Source organism: Symsagittifera roscoffensis, chromosome 6 (genome assembly GCF_963678635.1).
Source record: "Symsagittifera roscoffensis chromosome 6, txSymRosc1.1, whole genome shotgun sequence".
Lineage (NCBI taxonomy): Eukaryota > Metazoa > Xenacoelomorpha > Acoela > Convolutidae > Symsagittifera > Symsagittifera roscoffensis.
In genome coordinates this window covers 10,184,959-10,210,249 of record NC_087067.1, presented here as the reverse complement: position 1 = coordinate 10,210,249, position 25,291 = coordinate 10,184,959, and the positions used below count along the sequence as shown (strand labels likewise).

Sequence of the window (25,291 nt, the reverse complement as noted above, 5' to 3'; positions counted from 1 at the left end):
TAATGATCAACAACAGTTTGTGAATGTTAATCTTGAACTTTCTGGTGCTTTAATTAAAATTGATGTGCGCTCCAAAAACTGAATCCAGCCATGAAACAGTTCGCCTAAATCTGTCCTTGCGCAACACCTACCCCTAGTAGAAAAGAAACTAGTAGAAAAATATCACAGCCATAATAAAATGTAGATGAAAGTAGAAATTAGAAATTTTAATCTTAACAAACTGGAGTTGATTAAATCTTACCAATAGTTAAAGTTAGTATAAAGTTTTTATTTTTTATCGCGCATGGTTTCTTTCCACAATAAGTTAGTGCTTAATTCATCTGAAATCAGTAATGGAATCACGATTGAGAATCACTTAACTGCTATTAGATGGCTCATGCTCGAATCTCGGTCGAACCGTAAGTGGGGAATCGAAAAAGAAGATTTTTTGCAGTTCGAGCAACTCTTCCTTGGGTACTTGGGCGTTGCGGCTATAGCCAATGCATAGCCGGCAAATTTTCTTTAACTGCATCTACGAAACGTTGCGGTGCAGTTTTAACAAACGTTTGCACCAGTTATGAGACCAAGCTAGGGCTACCAGCTGTTGCCTCCGATGATCCTGCGTTGGCCGGAGCAGTGGCCCAGGCAGTTACAACTCGTTTCCGTAGAGAAACGGCCCAGAGGCAGGAGCGTAGCGACGCCGTCATTGATCACAGGATTGAGGAGATTAAACGGTTGATTAAGGGAATGCCTGCCTGTTTTTGATCAAATATGCTAGAACAGCCATTAGAAGCGACTGTCCAAGAGCTTATCTTGGCCCGTAAGCAAATGATCATTAGGGACATCTGCCAAAATGAAGTACATCCTTAGAATGGCCTTAATGAGCTCATTGAGACAGTGTCACAAAATTTGATTAGCGCGCTGGCAAAGCCTACTCAAGAGCAGATGGAGAAACAGCTCAAAGAGGTGCCGGGCGAGCTGTTAGATCTGTGAAAGCAGCTGACTCACTCTCCAGTGCAGAGTAAGAACAATGCTAATGGCCAGCAAAATTAGCAGCAGTACATCCAAAGTACCAATGGTGCTAATGCCTCTCGACATCAAGGAGGAGGCTACTAAAATCAAGACAACCGGTTTTTTTTTCCTTATTTCGGAAACTTGGTGGTTGGCGTTTTTTCGGCACAAGGGCAATGCGAGCCAATCGCGAAGCGAGCGCGAGATTTAAAAAAATTCTTCGAGCAACAGGCGGGGAAGGTCTTATACGGGAACAGTTCGGGGTAAAGCCACTTTTTGAACTGACCATTGATTTTGGATGCGGTTTCTTTCATGGTGCCTGTGTGCCCAAGCTTGTTTTGCGTATATATTTTTCGTCCCGCACGCCGGATGACCAGGTTTAAATCCCGATCAAAGACAAAGATTTTCTTTCACTTTTTATCTCTCAACTTGCCTATTCAGTAGAATTGAAATAGTTGAAAATATTTTTCTCTGTTTTTTAAGCTCGGTGGTCGAGTGTATCTGTAGCGTGGATGATTAGTCAGCAGTGGGTCAGGATTCGAATCCAGGTGGAAAATCAGTTAAATGGTCGGACAAGAGAAAAATACAATCATCAGGACGTTAAGCAAGGCGTGCAAGTAGCAAATAGCCAAGAACCCTGACTGCGCCTCGCGCTCTGCCCCCTTGGTGGTTGGCGTTTTTTTTCGCCATCGGGAAAATGCGAGCCGCTCCGAACAACCGAAAAATTTACAACATTCTCCGAGCAACAAGCGAGGAAGGTGTTTATACCGGAACCGTTCAATGTAGAGCGAACTTTTAAATTGACCACAGCATTTGGAATTTTTTTCCAGCATGATTGGCTTGGAAATTAAAAAAGACGATTCTTTCTCGATTTTTGATGAAACCTCCCGGTTTTGAGCTTTTCTGGGAAAAAGAGGAATTAAATGTAGAATGGATTGATTTTTAAAAAGTTTCAATGTTTCTATTTTAACTTTCACAATAGCTGTGCGTAAATGTTTTGGTCCCACACGCCGGATGGCCAGGTTCAAATCCAGATTGGAGACAAAAATTATTTTTCACTTTGTTTTCTCAACTTGCCTAATCTGTACAATTGAAATAGTTTGAATTGTTTTTGTCTGAATTTAAAAGCTCGGTGATCGAGTGTATCTGTGGCGCACTGTCAAACTTAGTAGACAGGTTCGAATCTCTGCAAATTTACTTTAACTGCATCTACGAAATGTTGCGGTGCAGTTTTAACAAACGTTTGCACCAGTTATGAGACCAAATGTTCCTGCGAGCTCGGCAGCTTTGAGGGATCATTTTTGTAACCCTCAACTACAAGAGGTGCCTGTATTGAAGCTCGAACAGCTTGGACTTGAGATCAAGAGATATTCGCTCTAGAACTACTTCATCTAGCATATATGACACCTGATCTACCAGCTGTTGCCTCCGATGATCCTGCGTTGGCCGGAGCAGCGGCCCAGGCAGTTACAACTCGTTTCCGTAGAGAAACGGCCCAGAGGCAGGAGCGCAGCGACGCCGTCATTGATCACAGGATTGAGGAGATTAAACGGTTGATTAAGGGAGTGCCTGCCTGTTTTCAATCAAATATGCTAGAACAGCCATTAGAAGCGACTGTCCAAGAGCTTATCTTGGCCCGTAAGCAAATGATCATTAGAGACATCTGCCAAAATGATGTACATCCTTAGAATGGCCTTAATGAGCTCATTGAGACAGTGTCTCAAAATTTGATTAGCGCGCTGGCAAAGCCTACTCAAGAGCAGATGGAGAAACAGCTCAAAGAGGTGCCGGGCGAGCTGTTAGATCTGTGAAAGCAGCTGACTCAATCTCCATTGCAGAGTAAGAACAATGCTATTGGCCAGCAAAATTAGCAGCAGTACATCCAAAGTACCAATGGTGCTAATGCCTCTCGACATCAAGGAGGAGGCTACTCAAATCAAGACAATCGGTTTGTTCCATATTTCGGAAACTTGGTGGTTGGCGTTTTTTCAGCACAAGGGCAATGCGAGCCAATCGCGAAGCGAGCGCGAGATTTAAAAAAGTTCTTCGAGCAACAGGCGGGGAAGGTCTTATACGGGAACCGTTCGGGGTAAAGCCACTTTTTGAACTGACCATTGATTTTGGATGCGGTTTCTTTCATGGTGCCTGTGTGCCCAAGCTTGTTTTGCGTATATATTTTTTGTCCCACACGCCGGATGACCAGGTTTAAATCCCGATCAAAGACAAAGATTTTCTTTTTATCTCTCAACTTGCCTATTCAGTAGAATTGAAATAGTTGAAAATATTTTTCTCTGTTTTTTAAGCTCGGTGGTCGAGTGTATCTGTAGCGTGGATGATTAATCAGCAGTGGGTCAGGATTCGAATCCAGGTGGAAAATCAGTTAAATGGTCGGACAAGAGAAAAATACGATCATCAGGACATTAAGCAAGGCGTGCAAATAGCCAAGAACCCTGACTGCGCCTCGCGCTCTGCCCCCTTGGTGGTTGGCGTTTTTTTCGCCATCGGGAAAATGCGAGCCGCTCCGAGCAACCGAAAAAATTATAATATTCTCCGAGCAACAAGCGAGGAAGGTCTTTATACCGGAACCGTTCAATGTAGAGCGAACTTTTAAATTGACCCTCAGCATTTGGAATTTTTTTCCAGCATGATTGGCTTGAAAATTAAAAAAGACGATTCTTTCTAGATTTTTGATAAAACCTCCCGGTTTTGAGCTTTTCTGGGAAAAAGAGGAATTAAATGTAGAATGGATTGATTTTTTAAAAAGTTTCAATGTTTCTATTTTAACTTTCACAATAACTGTGCGTAAATGTTTTGGTCCCACACGCCGGATGGCCAGGTTCAAATCCAGATTGGAGATTAAAATTATTTTTCACTTTGTTTTCTCAACTTGCCTAATCTGTACAATTGAAATAGTTTGAATTATTTTCGTCTGAATTTAAAAGCTCGGTGATCGAGTGTATCTGTTGCGCACTCTCAAACTTAGTAGACAGGTTCGAATCTCTATCCGTGAGAATTTTTTTTTGCTTTTTTCATAATTACCATTCATTTATCCAGATTGATTGGAAGTGAATCATTCATATCTCCTAAACTAAAAAAGATAAAGACCTGCGGTTTTCAGTGGTAACATTCATTTGATCAGTTTTGTCAATAAGGATTAAAATGGAGACTGCTTAGTTTGATTGAAAAAAATGGATGTTTTCCGTTTTTTCCTTTCAGTTATTGAAATGAGTTTAAATCCTTTCAATATATATCTCTCCTCTTTTCTTGGATACCAGGTATTCAGTTATTCCTAAAAATACCACCCTAATATTAAAAATTTTGGTCCCCAACTCCGGCAACCTGTCGGAACCCTGATTCGCTGATTCAACGCGAGTTTAATGACCAAATCCTCCAGTTTCAAAACGTTGAGAAAGTTCAACCAAAAAACGATATTCAATATCGATCGACCTTTCTAATTATTTTTTAGTGTTACAATTCGGTACTGACTAATGATCAGAGGTCGGAAGTGGAGCATTTGTTAGTCAAACATTCGGATATATTTGCCAAACATCGTTTCGACGTGGGGTATAACTCGGAATGAAAGATCAAGCTAACATGGGGACGCGACCTTCCTCTTTACACAACAGGGCCGTCTACACCAATCCATCTACGGGGAGTTAATGCTGGAACCTGTACTCTCATGCATTACTTTGGTTTCAAAACAACATTTTCGCTTTAAATACAGTAGCCCTTTGTTTGCACAGAAAGACATCGGGCTAATTGCGGATTTCGCCCGACCTCAAGCGAATGAACCATTTAATCACAACGGACTGTATAAATAGTCATTTCCCAATTTCAAATTTAACCGATGCGTCGAACCGCTGCCGGAAAGAGCTTATTTTCAAAGTTGGACTGTTCGCAAGCATACGACTCTATGCAAATGGGAGATGACTTTTCATTTCAACTCCTGGCATTTATTTATGGGGCGCGAACCTATGCATATAAATGCCTTGCCCGAGGATCAAGTAAATCGGCCACGGGATTTGGTTCTTTCATACGCCAGTATCTTGATCTATGCTTAGCGCCAGTTCTGTATACACAGTTTATGGACGATAGAGGAAGTGCTGTGAACAGCGTTAAAGAATCAATCCCTACGCTTGAAAAGATATCGAATTTGCTAGAAGGTCAGGTCTAAAATTTTCACCAAAGAATTGTGAAATAGGAACTCAGACAGAGATTGAAGTTCCTGGGAAATATAGTAACACTAAAAGGAGTGTCACCTGAGAAAGCCAAGATAACGGCGTTCCTAAATAAGATCAAAATACCACACACAGTGAAGCAAGTCAAACGACTGATTGGTTTTGTTCAGTTCTTTAAAAACTAAGTACTGAGCCTCGATAAAACCTATTTAGAACAATTCTGAAACAACTTTTTTGAATGACGTCCAGCGAGATATATATTTATTCACCATAGAAAATGGTATCACCTCAAAAGTACCGAGCATATGGTCTCGCCTGCGACCCCCATCGATGGTATAGAGCGTCTGGGATTCAACACATTTATTTTATGGCAGATGGAAAAAGTTGGAAGTTTCCAAAGCGTATGACAAGAATTTAAGCCAATCTAGGTGTAGAGCCGTGGCTTCCACATCAACACACACCTAGCCAAAATTCTCCTAAAAGAAAAAAAGCAATCCTTTGAGCTCGGAAATTTTTTTACAGCCTCTTTTAGAAGCAGATGATAAATATGGACAGTTTCTTAGTCCTGATTTTTCAAATTCATCGGAATCACTTTGATCTATGAACTCTATTTCCTCGCACTCGCTTAGTTCTATAACCTCCACAGAAGCTTGAAGAAGGCCACATGTAAATAAAACCTCTGGCTCTTACACAAAAGTAGCGGACTTAACTCCTGCCAAAACGTAGAAAACCGACGAGAACATGCATTCGACACGGACTTGGGCGTTTTTTGGTTGGTCAGTACTTGAAGGAACACCGAGCTCAAACGTTATCGAAGGTGAAGTGACTCGTTTGACTAACACCTCGCCCCTGTTCTTTCCTTTGCCTACGGTAAAGCGGTAGACAAGACGTGCTAGGTTCTCTCGTTTGCTGCACATCCTGCTTGGTAATGTCAACAAAACTGGTCGGACATGAGCTTGCAAACCTGGAAGAAAACAGTTTGACCGCAGCGTAAAATTCTACTTACTCAATAAGAACATGTATGTAAAAAGACAAAGTTCTAATATGTGACGCGCTTGCAGATGTGAAAGGTATGATATCTACTCGAATCATCTTAACTCACAATGCAACGGGCCCAAAAAGAGCACCTTGGGAAAAACAGGGGATACTAGCCCGAAAAGATGCACTTTCGAGGCCGCCGAAGGGCTTAGGCACTGACAAACCTACATCTATGAGCCATACAAGAAGATTTTTTGGGTGGCGGGTTTATCGGTATCATCAGTATGATGACGTCTTAACTCATCACGTACGTCATCCGCAGTGGCAAGAAGAATTTTCGCCTTCTGCGTAGCCAGTTGACCATCTTCATTTTAAACCACGTAGCGACACCAGTTGGTGATCCGATTAAGAAAACAGGCTCGGTTCTGACCGAGGGCCTTTTAAATTTCCGGTTTTATCTAAAAGTGGCTGAAAAAATATAATAAACCATCATGATGAACGTCATGCATTCTAAAATCTGAAATCCGCTCCTACATTAATTTCAGCTGCGTGAAAACCACGAAAGGTGGTAGAAAATTAATTCTGTCCTAAAGGACTGCTAACACTGTGAAACAGTCCGGAACTCAAACGCTTAGAAGAAGAATGAAGAGCGTTCCTCTTTCTTTCCGAAGAGGTCTTTCTTTCCGAAAACCGCGGCACCAAAAGTAGTTGCAGTGACTTTCAAACGACACCGAAGTAGAGACGGCGTAATCACTGTCATATCTGCTGAAGGATGGTCAAGGTACTTGTTGAAAGCGACCAGAGTATGAGACGGTCTTCATTAATATGTGAGATGCAGCTTTATCACTCACACCATGGACACTAGGTTTCATGACAGATACAGAAAAAGATGAACGCATTTCAATCTACACTATCTCATTTACCTCGTTAACAAAGTAGACGAATGTGTCGTCCTCGCATGCATTAACAATCGTTGGCAGAGATTCGCATTGTACTCTATACTTTGATCGTTAGTTTGTCTGACAGTTTTGTTTATTTTGTCCCAATAAACGAACTCAGCAACGTCATTTTCATTTTCGAACCGTGGAAAAAATAAGGGTATTTAATGGGATTCAAGGTTTAATTTAGTCTTCCTGAAACTTGTTTTCTGTATTTCTGTTTTTCTTTCGGAAAACGACGAATGTGGAGTCAACTCATTTTAGCACTAAACATATCTGCGAAACGACTGAATTAGAGACTGAATTAATTGATAGCGTGTAAAAAACAATGAAAAGAATCGGATGATGAAGATCTGTTTTACCTCAACACCGAAAACTTAAAATAATCAAACAACTGGGTTGAGCAGTCACCAATAAGGTTATCAAAAACTATAAGAAAGAAATAAAACTTAAGTTCAAAGTACTTTTAAAGTTACAACCAAAAATTGAACTAACAAAAGTGTTCTAAAACTGTGAAGTTCAGTTAACAAAGCTCCTTCATTGGTGCTTCAAACAATGAAGCGCTGCTGCCAGCAAAGTACACAAAGAAACAGGACGGCCCACAGGCCGATCAGAAAAACTTCGCCCACATCTTCTTCGCAACTGGAGGGCACAAAGAAGACAGCTCCGCTGGCCACCGAGCTCCACAAAGCTACCGTTACTGCAGCAATAAACAATAAATCGGCCGAAAGGCACGGGGAAACACACTTTTGAAACAGAAAAATTGTTTTTGTTCTAAACATCTTGTCGATTTAACTCGACAGTTTTGTCGTCACCTGTTGTCTTAACTCAAAGAAAACGCTGTGTTCATAGCTAAAACAAACTTATTTATGTTATCACAAGAATTTATTTAAGTAAAAAAAGCTTTTGAGTGATTCTTCCTTGTTATATGCGTTTTGAGTTAAATTCCTTTACCTTAATTAATCTATGAAGGCCGAGCACTGGGTTGACATTAATTGAGTTTAAAAATAATTCATAAAAGGATTGAAATCATAGCTCTGAGTTAAAAAAAAAGTTTGGTGATTCACTAATGGCTTTTAATTCATTGGAATATGTTTTTTTCTGTGTGCAGCTTTATTTCTTGCGCTGTTGTGATAGCGTTTTTTTTTGTCAGGATTTGTAATCTCTCGCCTATTTGTGGTCAACATGGTTTTTTTAGTTAAAAGTTGAAGTCCAATTAGTTATTCTCAGTTAAAACTGACGAGTCATTTTAATGCATGTATCCTGAACAAAGTCTTGCCAAACAACAGGTGCTTGCCAAAATTATTTTCTTGGATGGACAAGTGTTCATTTGTTTTGAAAATCAAGTGCTGAAAAATCACATCCTTTTTGAACTAAATCGTATTATTTGCAGAGAAGTGTTGAATTTTGGAATCTTTGGTCATGTGGACTTCTGAAAATTGTAAAGTTTTGGAAAATGTGATTCTGAAAAGTTTTGAACTCATAGCTCTGAGATCTAAAAACATGGGGATTTTCAATCATTAAGGGGATTTTCAATCATTAAAAATTTTGGCTTTTTCATCCTCTGTGCGCAAATTCTTTCGAGCTGCTTTGATTGTTTTTTTCGTCAATAATTGGAATCATGTCGTCGCGTTTCTTTGTCACCATGTAATTTTGTTGTTTTCCTGAGATCGTGACTAAATTACTCTTCTAGATGTGTTTGTATTCATGTTGGGTTAAAATTGGCAGGTATATTTTACGATTGGTAATCCTGGTTGGCAAGAAAGAGCACAACTGGGAAAACATACGGAAACAGGGGTCATGAGTAGAGTTCGAAATTTGAGACCTGGCAATGTCAGGTCATCTTTCGCACGACTTGCAAACTTGTAGTCATTTCCCAAGTTATGAGCATACTCCTATTGTGGTGGCGAAGGTTGTGGAGCGGATCGTGGCAAGGATGGAGTGCCTTTCAGTTTTTGACAAAAACTTGAACGAAGAATGCCCATCAAGAATTGTCAAAAATTGTTGACCGAAGACATATACTGCGCAGTTTTTCTTCTGTTGGTCATCAGTGCATTCAGTGAAATTTCTGGCATATGTCTGAAATTATAAGTTGGTTGCAGCTGTTCCTTCAGCTTTTTTCTTAAATCGAAAAGCTTCCGATCTTCTTCCGATAGGTCCAGGTGGTCAAGTTTTTTTTATGCCAGGGGAGATTTGAAAAAAGTGACCAACATTTTGTACATCCGCATTCACAATCAATGTCTGTATGGTGATTTCGGTTTTGGCTCACAGCTGTTTCGGAGCGTCATGTTTTGAGCTCTTGATATTGAGAGGTTTCTGATCGATTCAAACGCTTAGGAAAATCATTGATACTACTTTTTCCTTAGTATCGGACCATACAATCTTCATCTCAACTGTTTGAGGGAACCGTAGTTATCAATTTGCAAACATAAGATTTTGAATAAGATTTTCCGGTGATGTCATGTTATGAGCTCTTGATATTGATAGGTTTCTGATCGATTCAACTGTTTAAAAAAAATCATTGGTACTACATTTTCCCTAGTATCGGAGCATACAGTCTTCATTTCAACGTGTTTGAGGTAACTGTTTGAGGTACTGTTATTTTCAAACTTAAGATTTTGCATTAAATTTACCGACAATGTCATTTTTTGTACATGCTGTGAAATTTCTGGCATGTCTGAACTATTAATTGGTTACAGCTCTTCATTCAGCTTTTTGTTGTCGAAAAGCATCCGATTTTTGTCCGATAGATCCAGGCGGTTGAGTTTTTTGATGCCAGGGGAGATGTAATAAAAGTGACTAAATTTCGTACATCCGTATTCATAATCATTGTCTGTATGGTGGTTCCGGTTTCGGCTTAAAGCTGTTACGGAGCGTTATGTTATGAGCGCTTGATATTGGAGGTTTCTAAGGATTGTATTTTGTACGATTATCATTAGTAAAACATTTGCCTAAGTATTGGACCATGCAATCTTCATTTCAACGTGTTTGAGGTAACTGTAGCCATCAGTTTTCAAAGATGAGATTTTGCGTAATTTTTCCCGGCTATGTCATGTTATGATCTCTTGATTTTGATATGATTCTGATAGATTCAACTGTTTAAGAAAATCATTATTACTAAATTTTACTAAGTATCGGACCACACAATCTTCATTTCAAAGTCTTTGAGGGAACTGTAGCTATCGATTTTCAATTATAAGATTTTGATTAAAAATTCCAGGCAACATCATTTTATGAGCTCTTCGTATTGAGAGGGCTCCAATAGCCTAATTTTTAACTAAGAGTTTTATTGGTTAGCTCATTTGCATACTGGAGGAAATTGAGATGAACGTAGCCATCTAAATTTGACATGATGTGTGTATTGTAAACTTGGAAACGTTATTGGTCCCCATGGATCATCTTGATTGCCGACATTCTATGACGTGGATTACCTGCTAAAAACTTCAAACGAAGTCTGAGCAACACGGTTTTGGTGAAAATCTTTTTGCTGGGTGGACCGTGTGGTTTTTTCATGGAAAATGAAGTACTGAAAGTTGACAACTTTCTCCGAACTGAATCGTATCCTAAGAAGAGTAGTATTGAATATTTGAAATCATAACTTTAAGAAATATTGGAGTAGCACTTCATAGAAGTATTGAAATCGCAGCTCATAGATAAAAGTTTAGTGATTCACCCAGATGTTTCAAACATATTAAATGTCGACATTAGATAGTTCAATCTCTTGTCTTTTGGAATTGATGCATCTAAATTATAAATGTTTAGTAAATAAGCTTGGCCGATATTTCAGCCGCCCTCATCTTTCCTACGGGTTGCCAAATTGTAGTCATTTTCCAATTTGGGACCATACTCCTATTGTGGTGGCGAATTTTGTGGACCTGATCGTGGCAAAGAAGAAGTGCCTTTCAGTTTTTGTCAGGAATTTGTACGACGAATGCCCATGAAGAGTTGTCAAAGATTGTTGACCCAAGACATACTGCGCAGTTTTTCTTCTGTTAGTTATCAGTGCGTTCAGTAAAATTTCTGGCAGATTTCTGAAATTATAAGTTAGTTGCAGCGGTTCCTTCAGCTTTTTTTGATCGAAAAGCTTCCGATCTTCGTCCGATAGTCCCAGGTGGTTGAGTTTTTTGATGCCAGGGGAGATTTAATAAAAGTGACTAACGTTTTGTACATCCGCAGTCACAATCAATGGCTATATGCTGGTTTCGGTTTTGGCTTGAAACTGTTTCGGAGCGTCATGTTATGAGTTCTTGATATTGGGAGGTTTCTGAGCAGTTGCATTTTGTAAGAATATCATTTGTAGTCATTTGCTCAAGTATCGGACCATGTCATCTTCTTTTCAATGTGTTTGAGGTATCTGTAGACATCAATTTTCAAAGATAAGTTTTTGCTTAAAATTCCCGGCAATGTCATGTTATGAGCTCTTTTGATATTGATAGGTTTTTGATCGATTCAACTGTTTAAGAAAATCATTGGTACTGCTTTTTAAGTATCAGACAACACAATCTTCATTTCAACGTCTTTGAGGGAATTGTAGCTATCGATTTTCACTTAATAGATTTTGATTTTAAAAAATTCCAGGCAATATCATCTTATGAGCTTTTGATATTGAGAGGTTTCAAATAGCCTAATTTTAATTGAGAGTTTTATAGGTTAGCTCATTTGCATACTGGAGGAAAGTGAGAGGAACCTAGCCATCTAATATTGACATAGTTTGTGTATTGTAATTTTGGAAACGTTATCGGTCCCCATGGGTCATCTTGATTGCCGACATTCTTTGAGGAGGATTTCATGCTAAAAACTTCAAATAATATCTGAGCAACAGGGTTTTGCTGAAAATGTTTTTGCTGGGTGAAAAATTTGGTTTTTTCATGGAAAATCAAGTATTGAAAGACAACTTTCTCCGAACTGAATCGTATCGTTTCAAGAGAATTAATGAAAATTTGAAATCGTAGCTGTAAGAAATATTGGAAAAGCACTTCATAGGAGTATTGAAATCGCAGCTCATAGCCATAAGTTAAGTGATTCACCCAGGGTGTTTCAAACATTTTAAAAGTCGACATTAGATATATCAGTCTCTTCTTGTCTGTTTGAATTGATGAATCTAAATTATAAATGTTTAGTAATTAAGCTTGGCCGATAATTCAGCCGGCGTCATCTTTCCTCCGGTTTGACAATTTGTAGTCATTTTCCAAGTTGGTACCATACTCCTGTTGTTTTGGCGAAGGTTGTGGAGCTGATCGTAGCAAGGATGAAGTGCCTTTCAGTTTTTGACAGAGACTTGTAGGACGAACTCCCATCAAGAGTTGTCAAAAATTGTTGACCGAAGACATATACTGCGCAGTATTTCTTCTATTGGTCACCAGTGCATTCAGTGAAATTTCTGGCATACGTCAGAAATTAAATTTGGTTGCAGTTGTTTCTTCAGCTTTTTTTAACTGTTGAGTTTTTTTGATGCCAAAAGATGTAATAAAAGTGACCAACTTTTGGTACATCCACAGTCACAATCAATGTCTGTATAGTGGTTCCAGTTTTGGCCTAAAGCTGTTTCGGAGAGTCATTTTTTGAGTTTTTGATATTGAACGGTTTCTGATCGATTCAAACGTTTCAGAAAATCATTGGTACTACATTTTTCTAGTATCGGACCTTACAATCCTCATTTCAACGTATTTGAGGTACTGTTATTTTCAAACATAAGAATTTGCAAAAATTTTCTCGACATGTCTTTGTGTGCATGCAGTGAAATTTCTGGCATGTCTGAATTTACAAATTGGTTACAGCTCTTCATTCAGCTTTTTTGTCGAAAAGCTTCCGATCTTCGTACGATAGGTCCAGGCAGTTGAGTGTTTTGTGGCCAGGGGAGAAGTAATAAAAGTGACCAACATTTCGTACATCCACTGTCACAATCAATATCTGTACGGTGGTTCCGTTTTTTGGCTAAGAGCTGTTTCGCAGCGTCATATTTTGAACTCTTGATATTGAGAGGTTTCTGATCGATTCAAATGTTTCGGAAAATCATTGGTACTACGTTTTCCTTAGTATCGGACCATACAAATTTCATTTCAACGTCTTTGAGGGAACTGTAGCTATTGATTTTCAGTTATGAGATTTTGATTAAAAATTCCAGGCAACATCATTTTATGAGCTCTTCGTATTGAGAGGGCTCCAATAGCCTAATTTTAATTGAGTTTTATCGGTTAGCTCATTTGAATACTGGAGGAAAGAGAGAGTAACCTAGCCATCTAAATTCGACATAGTCTGTGTATTGTAATTTTGGAAACGTTATCGGTCCCCATGGATCATCTTGATTGCCGACATTCCTTGAGGAGGATTTCATTCGAAAGACTTCAAACAAAATCTTAGCAACACGGTTTTGGTGAAAATCTTTTTGCTGGGTGGAAAATTTGGTTTTTTCATGGAAAATCAAATACTGAAAGTTGACAACTTTTTCCGAACTGAATCGTATCGTTTCAAGAGAAGTAATGAAAATTTGAAATCGTAGCTGTAAGAAATATTGGAAAAGCACTTCATAGGAGTATTGAAATTGCAGCTCATAGACATAAGTTAAGTGATTCACTCAGGGTGTTTCAAACATTTTAAATGTCGACATTAGATATATCAGTCTCTTCTTGTCTGTTTGATTTGATGAAACTAAATTATAAATGTTTAGTAATTCAGCTTGGCCGATAATTCAGCCGGCGTCATCTTTCCCCCGGTTTGCCAATATGTAGTCATTTTCCAAGTTGGTAACATACTCCTGTTGTTTTGGCGAAGGTTGTGGAGCTGATCGTAGCAAGGATGAAGTGCCTTTCAGTTTTTGACAGAAATTTGTACGACGAATGCCCATCAAGAGTTGTCAAAAATTGTTGACCGAAGACATATACTGCGCAGTTTTTCTTCTATTGGTCACCAGTGCATTCAGTGAAATTTCTGGCATACGTCAGAAATTATAAATTTGGTTGCAGTTGTTTCGTCAGGTTTTTTTTAACGGTTGAGTATTTTGATGCCAAAAGATGTAATAAAAGTGACCAACTTTTGGTACATCCACAGTCACAATCAATGTCTGTATAGTGGTTCCAGTTTTGGCCTAAAGCTGTTTCGGAGAGTCATTTTTTGAGTTCTTGATATTGAACGGTTTCTGATCGATTCAAACGTTTCAGAAAATCATTGGTACCACATTTTTCTAGTATCGGACCTTACAATCCTCATTTCAACGTATTTGAAGTACTGTTATTTTCAAACATAAGAATTTGCAAAAATTTTCTCGACATGTCATTTTTTGTGCATGCAGTGAAATTTCTGGCATATGCCTGAACTTACAAATTGGTTACAGCTCTTCATTTAGCTTTTTTGTCGAAAAGCTTCCGATCTTCGTCCGATAGGTCCAGGCGGTTGAGTGTTTTGTGGCCAGGGTAGAAGTAATAAAAGTGACCAACATTTCGTACATCCTTTGTCACAATCAATATCTGTACGGTGGTTCCGTTTTTTGGCTAAGAGCTGTTTCGCAGCGTCATATTTTGAACTCTTGATATTGAGAGGTTTCTGATCGATTCAAATGTTTCAGAAAATTATTGGTACTACTTTTTAAGTATCGGACAACACAATCTTCATTTTAACGTCTTTGAGGGAACTGTAGCTATCGATTTTCAGTTATGAGATTTTCATTAAAAATTCCAGGCAACATCATTTTATGAGCTCTTCGTATTGAGAGGGCTCCAATAGCCTAATTTTTAATTGAGAGTTTTATCGGTTAGCTCATTTGCATACTGGAGGAAAGTGAGAGTAACCTAGCCATCTAAATTCGACATAGTCTGTGTATTGTAATTTTGGAAACGTTATCGGTCCCCATGGATCATCTTGATTGCCGACATTCTTTGAGGAGGACTTCATGCGAAAAACTTCAAACAATATCTGAGCAACACGGTTTTGGTGAAAATCTTTTTGCTGGGTGGAAAATTTAGTTTTTTCATGGAAAATCAAATACTGAAAGTTTACAACTTTCTCCGAATTGAATCGTATCGTTTCAAGAGAAGTAATGAAATTTTGAAATCGTAGCTGTAAGAAATATTGGAAAAGCATTTCATAGGAGTATTGAAATCGCAGCTCATAGACATAAGTTAGTGATTCACCCAGGGTGTTTCAAACATTTTAAATGTCGACATTAGATATATCAGTCTCTACTTGTCTGTTTGAATTGATGAATCTAAAATATAAATGTTTAGTAATTAAGGCTTGGTCGATAATTGAGCCGGCGTCATCTTTCTTCCGGTTTGCCAATTTGTAGTCATTATCCAAGTTGGTACCATACTCCTTTTGTTTTTGCGAAGGTTGTGGAGCTGATCGTAGCAAAGATGAAGTGCCTTTCTGTTTTTGACAGAAATTTATACGAAGATTACCCATCAAGAGTTGTCAAAAATTGTTGACCGAAGACATATACTGCGCAGTTTTTCTTCTATTGGTCACCAGTGCATTCAGTGAAATTTCTGGCATACGTCAGAAATTATAAATTTGGTTGCAGTTGTTTCGTCAGCTTTTTTTTAACGGTTGAGTTTTTTGATGCCAAAAGATGTAATAAAAGTGACCAACTTTTGTTACATCCACAGTCACAATCAATGTCTGTATAGTGGTTCCAGTTTTGGCCTAAAGCTGTTTCGGAGAGTCATTTTTTGAGTTCTTGATATTGAACGGTTTCTGATCGATTCAAACGTTTCAGAAAATCATTGGTACTACATTTTTCTAGTATCGGACCTTACAATCCTCATTTCAACGTATTGGAGGTACTGTTATTTTCAAACATAAGAATTTGCAAAAATTTTCTCGACATGTCATTTTTTGTGCATGCAGTGAAATTTCTGGCATATGTCTGAACTTACAAATTGGTTACAGCTCTTCATTTAGCTTTTTTGTCGAAAAGCTTCCGATCTTTGTCCGATAGGTCCAGGTGGTTGAGTGTTTTGTGGCCAGGGTAGAAGTAATAAAAGTGATCAACATTTCGTACATCCTTTGTCACAATCAATATCTGTACGGTGGTTCCGTTTTTTTGGCTAAGAGCTGTTTCGCAGCGTCATATTTTGAACTCTTGATATTGAGAGGTTTCTGATCGATTCAAATGTTTCAGAAAATTATTGGTACTACTTTTTAAGTATCGGACAACACAATCTTCATTTTAACGTCTTTGAGGGAACTGTAGCTATCGATTTTCAGTTATGAGATTTTCATTATAAATTCCAGGCAACATCATTTTATGAGCTCTTCGTATTGAGAGGGCTCCAATAGCCTAATTTTTAATTGAGAGTTTTATCGGTTAGCTCATTTGCATACTGGAGGAAAGTGAGAGTAACCTAGCCATCTAAATTCGACATAGTCTGTGTATTGTAATTTTGGAAACGTTATCGGTCCCCATGGATCATCTTGATTGCCGACATTCTTTGAGGAGGACTTCATGCGAAAAACTTCAAACAATATCTGAGCAACACGGTTTTGGTGAAAATCTTTTTGCTGGGTGGAAAATTTAGTTTTTTCATGGAAAATCAAATACTGAAAGTTTACAACTTTCTCCGAATTGAATCGTATCGTTTCAAGAGAAGTAATGAAATTTTGAAATCGTAGCTGTAAGAAATATTGGAAAAGCACTTCATAGGAGTATTGAAATCGCAGCTCATAGACATAAGTTAGTGATTCACCCAGGGTTCAAACATTTTAAATGTCGACATTAGATATATCAGTCTCTTCTTGTCTGTTTGAATTGATGAATCTAAATTATAAATGTTTAGTAATTAGGCTTGGCCGATAATTAAGCCGGCGTCATCTTTCCTCCGGTTTGCCAATTTAAAGTCATTTTCAAAGTTGGTACCATACTCCTTTTGTTTTGGCGAAGGTTGTGGAGCTGATCGTAGCAAAGATGAAGTGCCTTTATGTTTTTGACAGAACAGAAACTTATACGAAGAATGCCCATCAAGAGTTGTCAAAAATTGTTGACCGAAGACATAAACTGCGAAGTTTTTCTTCTATTGGTCACCAGTGCATTCAGTGAAATTTCTGGCATATGTCTGAAATTATAAGTTTGGTTGCAGTTGTTTCTTCAGCTTTTTTTTAATCGAAAAGGTTGCGATCTTCGTCCGATAGGTCCAGGCGGTTGAGTTTTTTGATGCCAAAAGATGTAATAAAAGTGACTAACATTTCGTACATCAACAGTCACAATCAATGTCTGTATAGTGGTTCCAGGTTTGGCCTAAAGCTGTTTCGGAGCCTCATTTTTTGAGCTCTTGATGTTGAACGGTTTCTGATCGGTTCAAACGTTTCAGAAAATCATTGGTACTACTTTTTTCTAGTATCGGACCTTACAATCTTCATTTCAACGTATTTGAGGTACTGTTATTTTCAAACATAAGAATTTGCATAAATTTTCTCGACATGTCCTTTATTGTGCATGCAGTGAAATTTCTGGCATTTGTCTGCACTTACAAATTGGTTACAGCTCTTCTTTTAGCTTTTTTTTGTCGAAAAGCATCCGATCTTCGTCCGATAGGTCCAGGCGGTTGAGTGTTTTGTGGCCAGGGGAGAAGTAATAAAAGTGAGCAACATTTCGTATATCAACTGTCACAATCAATATCTGTACGGTGGTTCCGTTTTTTGGCTAATAGCTGTTCCGGAGCGTCATTTTTTGAACTCTTGATATTGAGAGGTTTCTGATCGATTCAAATGTTGCAGAAAATCCTTGATACTTCTTTTTCCTTAGTATCGGACCATACAAACTTCATTTCAGCGTGTTTGAAGGAACTGTAGCCATCAATTTGCAAACATAGGATTTTGAATTAAGTTTCCCGGCAATGTCATGTTATGAGCTCTTGATATTGATAGGCTTCTGATCGATTCAACTGTTTAAGAAAATCATTGGAACTACGTTTTCCTTAGTATCGGACCATACAAATTTCATTTCAACGCCTTTGAGGGAACTGTAGCTATCGATTTTCAGTTATAAGATTTTGATTAAAAATTCCAGGCAACATCTTTTTATGAGCGCTTCGTATTGAGAGGTCTCCAATAGCCTAACTTTTAATTGAGAGTTTTATCGGTTAGCTCATTTGCATACTGGAGGAAAGTGAGAGTAACCTAGCCATCTAAATTCGACATAGTCTGTGTATTGTAATTTGGGAAACTTTATCGGTCCCCATGGCTCATCTTGATTGCCGACATTCTTTGAGGAGGATTTCATGCGAAAAACTTCAAACAATATCTTAGCAACACGGTTTTGTTGAAAATGTTTTTGCTGGGTGGAAAATTTGGTTTTTTCATGGAAAATCAAGTACTGAAAGTTGACAACTTTTTCCGAACTGAATTGTATCGTTTCAAGAGAAGTAATGAAAATTTGAAATCGTAGCTGTAAGAAATACTGGAAAAGCACTTCATAGGAGTATTGAAATTGCAGCTCATAGACATAAGTTAGTGATTCACCCAGGGTGTTTCAAACATTTTAAATGTCGACATTAGATATATCAGTCTCTACTTGTCTGTTTGAATTGATGAATCTAAAATATAAATGTTTAGTATTTAAGGCTTGGTCGATAATTGAGCCGGCGTCATCTTTCCTCCGGTTAGCCAATTTGTAGTCATTTTCCAAGTTGGTACCATACTCCTTTTGTTTTGGCGAAGGTTGTGGAGCTGATCGTAGCAAAGATGAGGTGCCTTTCAGTTTTTGACAGAAACTTATACGAAGATTGCCCATCAAGAGTTGTCAAAAATTGTTGACCGAAGACATAAACTGCGCAGTTTTTCTTCTATTGGTCACCAGTGCATTCAGTAAAATTTCTGGCATATGTCTGAAATTATAAGTTTGGTTGCAGTTGTTTCTTCAGCTTTTTTTTTAATCGAAAAGGTTTTGATCTTCGTCCGATAGGTCCAGGCGGTTGAGTTTTTTGATGCCAAAAGATGTAATAAAAGTGACTAACATTTCGTACATCAACAGTCACAATCAATGTCTGTATAGTGGTTCCAGGTTTGGCCTAAAGCTGTTTCGGAGCCTCATTTTTTGAGCTCTTGATGTTGAACGGTTTCTGATCGGTTCAAACGTTTCAGAAAATCATTGGTACTACTTTTTTATAGTATCGGACCTTACAATCTTCATTTCAACGTATTTGAGGTACTGTTATTTTCAAACATAAGAATTTGCATAAATTTTCTCGACATGTCCTTTATTGTGCATGCAGTGAAATTTCTGGCGTTTGTCTGCACTTACAAATTGGTTACAGCTCTTCTTTTAGCTTTTTTTGTCGAAAAGCATCCGATCTTCGTCCGATAGGTCCAGGCGGTTGAGTGTTTTGTGGCCAGGGGAGAAGTAATAAAAGTGAGCAACATTTCGTATATCAACTGTCACAATCAATATCTGTACGGTGGTTCCGTTTTTTGGCTAATAGCTGTTCCGGAGCGTCATTTTTTGAACTCTTGATATTGAGAGGTTTCTGATCGATTCAAATGTTGCAGAAAATCCTTGATACTTCTTTTTCCTTAGTATCGGACCATACAAACTTCATTTCAGCGTGTTTGAAGGAACTGTAGCCATCAATTTGCAAACATAGGATTTTGAATTAAGTTTCCCGGCAATGTCATGTTATGAGCTCTTGATATTGATAGGTTTCTGATCGATTCAACTGTTTAAGAAAATCATTGGAACTACGTTTTCCTTAGTATCGGACCATACAAATTTCATTTCAACGTCTTTGAGGGAACTGTAGCTATCGATTTTCAGTTATAAGATTTTGATTAAAAATTCCAGGCAACATCTTTTTATGAGCGCTTCGTATTGAGAGGTCTCCAATAGCCTAACTTTTAATTGAGAGTTTTATCGGTTAGCTCATTTGCATACTGGAGGAAAGTGAGAGTAATGTAACATTCGTCTACTGCAGTCACACATGAGGCTTAAGAAAAATAGGCCCTATAACCATTGGCTCAAGAGTCAGGGACACTATCTCTTGTGTTTTTCTACCTCAAATCAGTCGGAGCCAATTCGGTTCGTTTGTGACATGAGACTACGACCCGTTACAGCTTAAAGGCTACTACTAAAATATCCCCCCACTTTAGAATTAAGAACGTCCCCATACTTAGGTCTCTAGATACCCAAAATACATGAACGCCGTTAAAAACCGGGTCGGAACAATCCGTTAAGTTACTTTTTATTAGACAGTGGAACTTTGATCCATTTCAGATGGATCAACCTAAAACTCGCCTTACCTCAACATAACAATTATAAAACACACTCTAGAAATTTAAATTGGTACTCACATTGTAGCACGCTCAAGAATTGGGAGTAATTAAGTCGGTAAGCAACTCAAGAATTAAATAATGTAACTAAATGAGTTTAATGTTTGTCAGTTTCAACAACAGGAACAAGTTTGTACTCTAGAATGTAGTTTTATGTGGACCATTGGGACACTCAAGCTGTCCACCTTTCCACCGAAGGTTCACTCTGGTCCAGTTCGAATAGTTGACCAGTTGGATAATTGTCCAGTTCTCAGGAACACTCTGTCTTCTATTTCAAATAGGACAGCTCTACTCTAGATTATTATTGTCTCGGAAATTGCGAATGGCAATTTCCTAGTGATTTATCTTGCAACTTTCCCGCGATTGTCACTCGATTGTTCTGATTTCTCTTTTTCGGTTTTCAGTTATCGCGAGAAAATCGTGCATGACAGGCTCCATTCGAATTTTTGAAAAATTAAATTTCACCCCAAAATTAAGTGCTCTTGCTTTTCTCAAGGTCAAACTTCCAAACATGACCGACTGGCACATAACCTAGCCATCTAAATTCGACATAGTCTGTGTATTGTAATTTGGGAAACTTTATCGGTCCCCATGGCTCATCTTGATTGCCGACATTCTTTGAGGAGGATTTCATGCGAAAAACTTCTAACAATATCTTAGCAACACGGTTTTGTTGAAAATGTTTTTGCTGGGTGGAAAATTTGGTTTTTTCATGGAAAATCAAGTACTGAAAGTTGACAACTTTTTCCGAACTGAATCGTATCGTTTCAAGAGAAGTAATGAAAATTTGAAATCGTAGCTGTAAGAAATACTGGAAAAGCACTTCATAGGAGTATTGAAATTGCAGCTCATAGACATAAGTTAGTGATTCACCCAGGGTGTTTCAAACATTTTAAATGTCGACATTAGATATATCAGTCTCTACTTGTCTGTTTGAATTGATGAATCTAAAATATAAATGTTTAGTAATTAAGGCTTGGTCGATAATTGAGCCGGCGTCATCTTTCTTCCGGTTTGCCAATTTGTAGTCATTTTCCAAGTTGGTACCATACTCCTTTTGTTTTTGCGAAGGTTGTGGAGCTGATCGTAGCAAAGATGAAGTGCCTTTCTGTTTTTGACAGAAATTTATACGAAGATTACCCATCAAGAGTTGTCAAAAATTGTTGACCGAAGACATATACTGCGCAGTTTTTCTTCTATTGGTCACCAGTGCATTCAGTGAAATTTCTGGCATACGTCAGAAATTATAAATTTGGTTGCAGTTGTTTCTTCAGCTTTTTTTTAACGGTTGAGTTTTTTGATGCCAAAAGATTTAATAAAAGTGACTAACATTTCGTACATCCACAGTCACAATCAATTTCTGTATAGTGGTTCCAGTTTTGGCCTAAAGCTGTTTCGGAGCCTCATTTTTTGAGCTCTTGATATTGAACGGTTTCTGATCGGTTCAAACGTTTCAGAAAGTCATTGGTACTACTTTTTTCTAGTATCGGACCTTACAATCTTCATTTCAACGTATTTGAGGTACTTTTATTTTCAAACATGAGAATTTGCATAAATTTTCTCGACATGTCATTTTTTGTGCATGCTGTGAAATTTCTGGCATTTGTCTGCACTTACAAATTGGTTACAGCTCTTCTTTTAGCTTTTTTTTGTCGAAAAGCATCCGATCTTCGTCCGATAGGTCCAGGCGGTTGAGTGTTTTGTGGCCAGGGGAGAAGTAATAAAAGTGACCAACATTTCGTATATCAACTGTCACAATCAATATCTGTACGGTTGTACGGTGGTTCCGTTTTTTGGCTAATAGCTGTTTCGGAGCGTCATATTTTGAACTCTTGATATTGAGAGGTTTCTGATCAATTCAAATGTTGCAGAAAATCCTTCATACTTCTTTTTCCTTAGTATCGGACCATACAAACTTCATTTCAGCGTGTTTGAAGGAACTGTAGCCATCAATTTGCAAACATAGGATTTTGAATAAAGTTTCCCGGCAATGTCTTGTTATGAGCTCTTGATATTGATAGGTTTCTGATCGATTCAACTGTTTAAGAAAATCATTGGTACTACGTTTTCCTTAGTATCCGACCATACAAATTTCATTTCAACGTCTTTGAGGGAACTGTAGCTATCGATTTTCAGTTATAAGATTTTGATTAAAAATTCCAGGCAACATTTTTTTATGAGCGCTTCGTATTGAGAGGTCTCCAATAGCCTAACTTTTAATTGAGACTTTTATCGGTTAGCTCATTTGCATACTGGAGGAAAATGAGAGTAACCTAGCCATCTAAATTCGGCATAGTCTGTGTATTGTAATTTTGGAAACGTTATCGGTCCCCATGGATCATCTTGATTGCCGACATTCTTTGAGGAGGATTTCATGCGAAAAACTTCAAACAATATCTTAGCAACACGGTTTTGGTGAAAATCTTTTTGCTGGGTGGAAAATTTGGTTTTTTCATGGAAAATCAAATACTGAAAGTTGACAACATTTTCCGAACTGAATCGTATCGTTTCAAGAAAAGTAATGAAAATTTGAAATCGTAGCTGTAAGAAATATTGGAAAAGCACTTCATAGGAGTATTGAAATCGCAGCTCATAGACATAAGTTAGTGATTCTTCCAGAGTGTTTTAAACATTTTAAATGTCGACATTAGATATATCAGTCGCTACTTGTCTGTTTGAATTGATGAATCTAAAATATAAATGTTTAGTAATTAAGGCTTGGCCGATAATTGAGCCGGCGTCATCTTTCCTCCGGTTTGCCAATTTGTAGTCATTTTCCGATTTGGTACCATACTCCTTTTGTTTTGGCGAAGGTTGTGGAGCTGATCGTAGCAAAGATGAAGTGCCTTTCTGTTTTTGACAGAAATTTATACGAAGATTACCCATCAAGAGTTGTCAAAAATTGTTGACCGAAGACATATACTGCGCAGTTTTTCTTCTATTGGTCACCAGTGCATTCAGTGAAATTTCTGGCATATGTATGAAATTATAAGTTTGGTTGCAGTTGTTTCTTCAGCTTTTTTTTAATCGGAAAGTTTCCGATCTTCGTCCGATAGGTCCAGGCGGTTGAGTTTTTTTGATGCCAAAAGATGTAATAAAAGTGACCAACATTTCGTACATCCACAGTCAAAATCAATGTCTGTATAGTGGTTCCAGTTTTGGCCTAAAGCTGTTTCGGAGCGTCTTTTTTTGAGTTCTTGATATTGAACGGTTTCTGATCGATTCAAACGTTTCAAAAAATCATTGGTACCACATTTTTCTAGTATCGGACCTTACAATCCTCATTTCAACGTATTTGAGGTACTGTTATTTTCAAACATAAGAATTTGCAAAAATTTTCTCGGCATGTCATTTTTTGTGCATGCAGTGAAATTTCTGGCATATGTCTGAACTTACAAATTGGTTACAGCTCTTCATTTAGCTTTTTTGTCGAAAAGCTTCCGATCTTCGTCCGATAGGTCCAGGCAGTTGAGTGTTTTGTGGCCAGGGGAGAAGTAATAAAAGTGACCAACATTTCGTACATCCACTGTCACAATCAATATCTGTACGGTGGTTCCGTTTTTTGGCTAAGAGCTGTTTCGCAGCGTCATATTTTGAACTCTTGATATTGAGAGGTTTCTGATCGATTCAAATGTTTCAGAAAATCATTGGTACTACGTTTTCCTTAGTATCGGACCATACAAATTTCATTTCAACGTCTTTGAGGGAACTGTAGCTATTGATTTTCAGTTATGAGATTTTGATTAAAAATTCCAGGCAACATCATTTTATGAGCTCTTCGTATTGAGAGGGCTCCAATAGCCTAATTTTAATTGAGAGTTTTATCGGTTAGCTCATTTGAATACTGGAGGAAAGTGAGAGTAACCTAGCCATCTAAATTCGACATGGTTTGCGTAGTGTAAACTTGGAAACGTTATTGGTCCCCATGGATCATCTTGATTGCCGACATTCTTTGACGTTGATTTCTTGCTAAAAACTTCAAAATCTGAGCAACACGGGTTTGGTGAAAATCCTTTTGCTGGATGGACAATTTGGCATTTACATTGAAAATCAGGTACTGAAAGTTGACATTTTTTTCGAACTGAACCGTATCGTTTTAAGAGAAGTATTCATAGATGTTAGAAGTTAGAAAAACAATTATAAAGCAAAAGTTTCTATGTTTTAGTTTATCAATGTTTCGAAGCCGGTTTTTGGTATCATCTTTAGCTGCTATGTGCTCTTAATTTATTTTCAAGCTTTTGGTGTCTCGACAAAATTATTCGAAGTCGAACTAAATTTTCCTTTGTTTGAAAATTTGTTCAATGTTTAGGGATCGAGTGGACAGGGGAAGTCGACTCTGTTGACCCTGGCTCAAAATGCGAGGTCGAATAGGACAAGCGCAGTCAGTAGAGGAAGGGCGGAGACTCTAACTGATGCAGATGGTAGAACAAGACAAAGGTCGAATAGCTTCTGCGACTTACCAAATGAATTGGTTAGTTTCGAACTTCTGCTTTTCCGGTTTGGTTTTCTTTTTATGTACCGAGAAAAGTGATCGAATCTTTTTTAAATTTCTTCGAATCAGAGTAGAACCTTTGTAACAGAATTGATATCTTGAATTGATATCAAAATTAAGATGGAATCCATAATGTATAATATTAAAATAACATATAAGGAATCAGGAAAAAACTATGCTGGATATGTAGGCTACCAAATAGCATTCTAAGAAAACCTAAGTAAGAGTGGAGAACAAACTAGTGTAAATGTACATATTTATATAAATATAAGTGAAACAAGCACTTCTATTCTTAAGAATGAGTTAAGTTGTGTTCTTAATTTTACAGCTGAAAATCTGAGAAATTTTAAAACAGAACCAAGTTGTTGAAGATCATACCTCTGAAAAAAATGAAGGTTTTCGTTATCTTACGCTCAACCGATATTTCTGTACTTGAGAAAAAAGATTTAATAAGGCTGTAA

The 25,291-nt window shown here is 37.8% G+C and overlaps 1 protein-coding gene across 2 annotated transcripts in view; it reads left to right on the top strand.

The window, feature by feature from the left end:
* LOC134848887 (protein CLEC16A-like) overlaps window positions 1-25,291 on the top strand; it is a 244,273-nt gene that overhangs the window by 206,076 nt on the left and 12,906 nt on the right. The window contains exon 23 of one of the 2 annotated variants that reach the window (XM_063866408.1): window positions 24,648-24,809. In XM_063866408.1, coding sequence (XP_063722478.1) covers window positions 24,648-24,809 — 162 coding nt within the window. Of the gene's footprint in view, window positions 1-24,647; window positions 24,810-25,291 lie in introns of those variants that run through there. The other variant, XM_063866409.1, reaches the window with a different exon arrangement.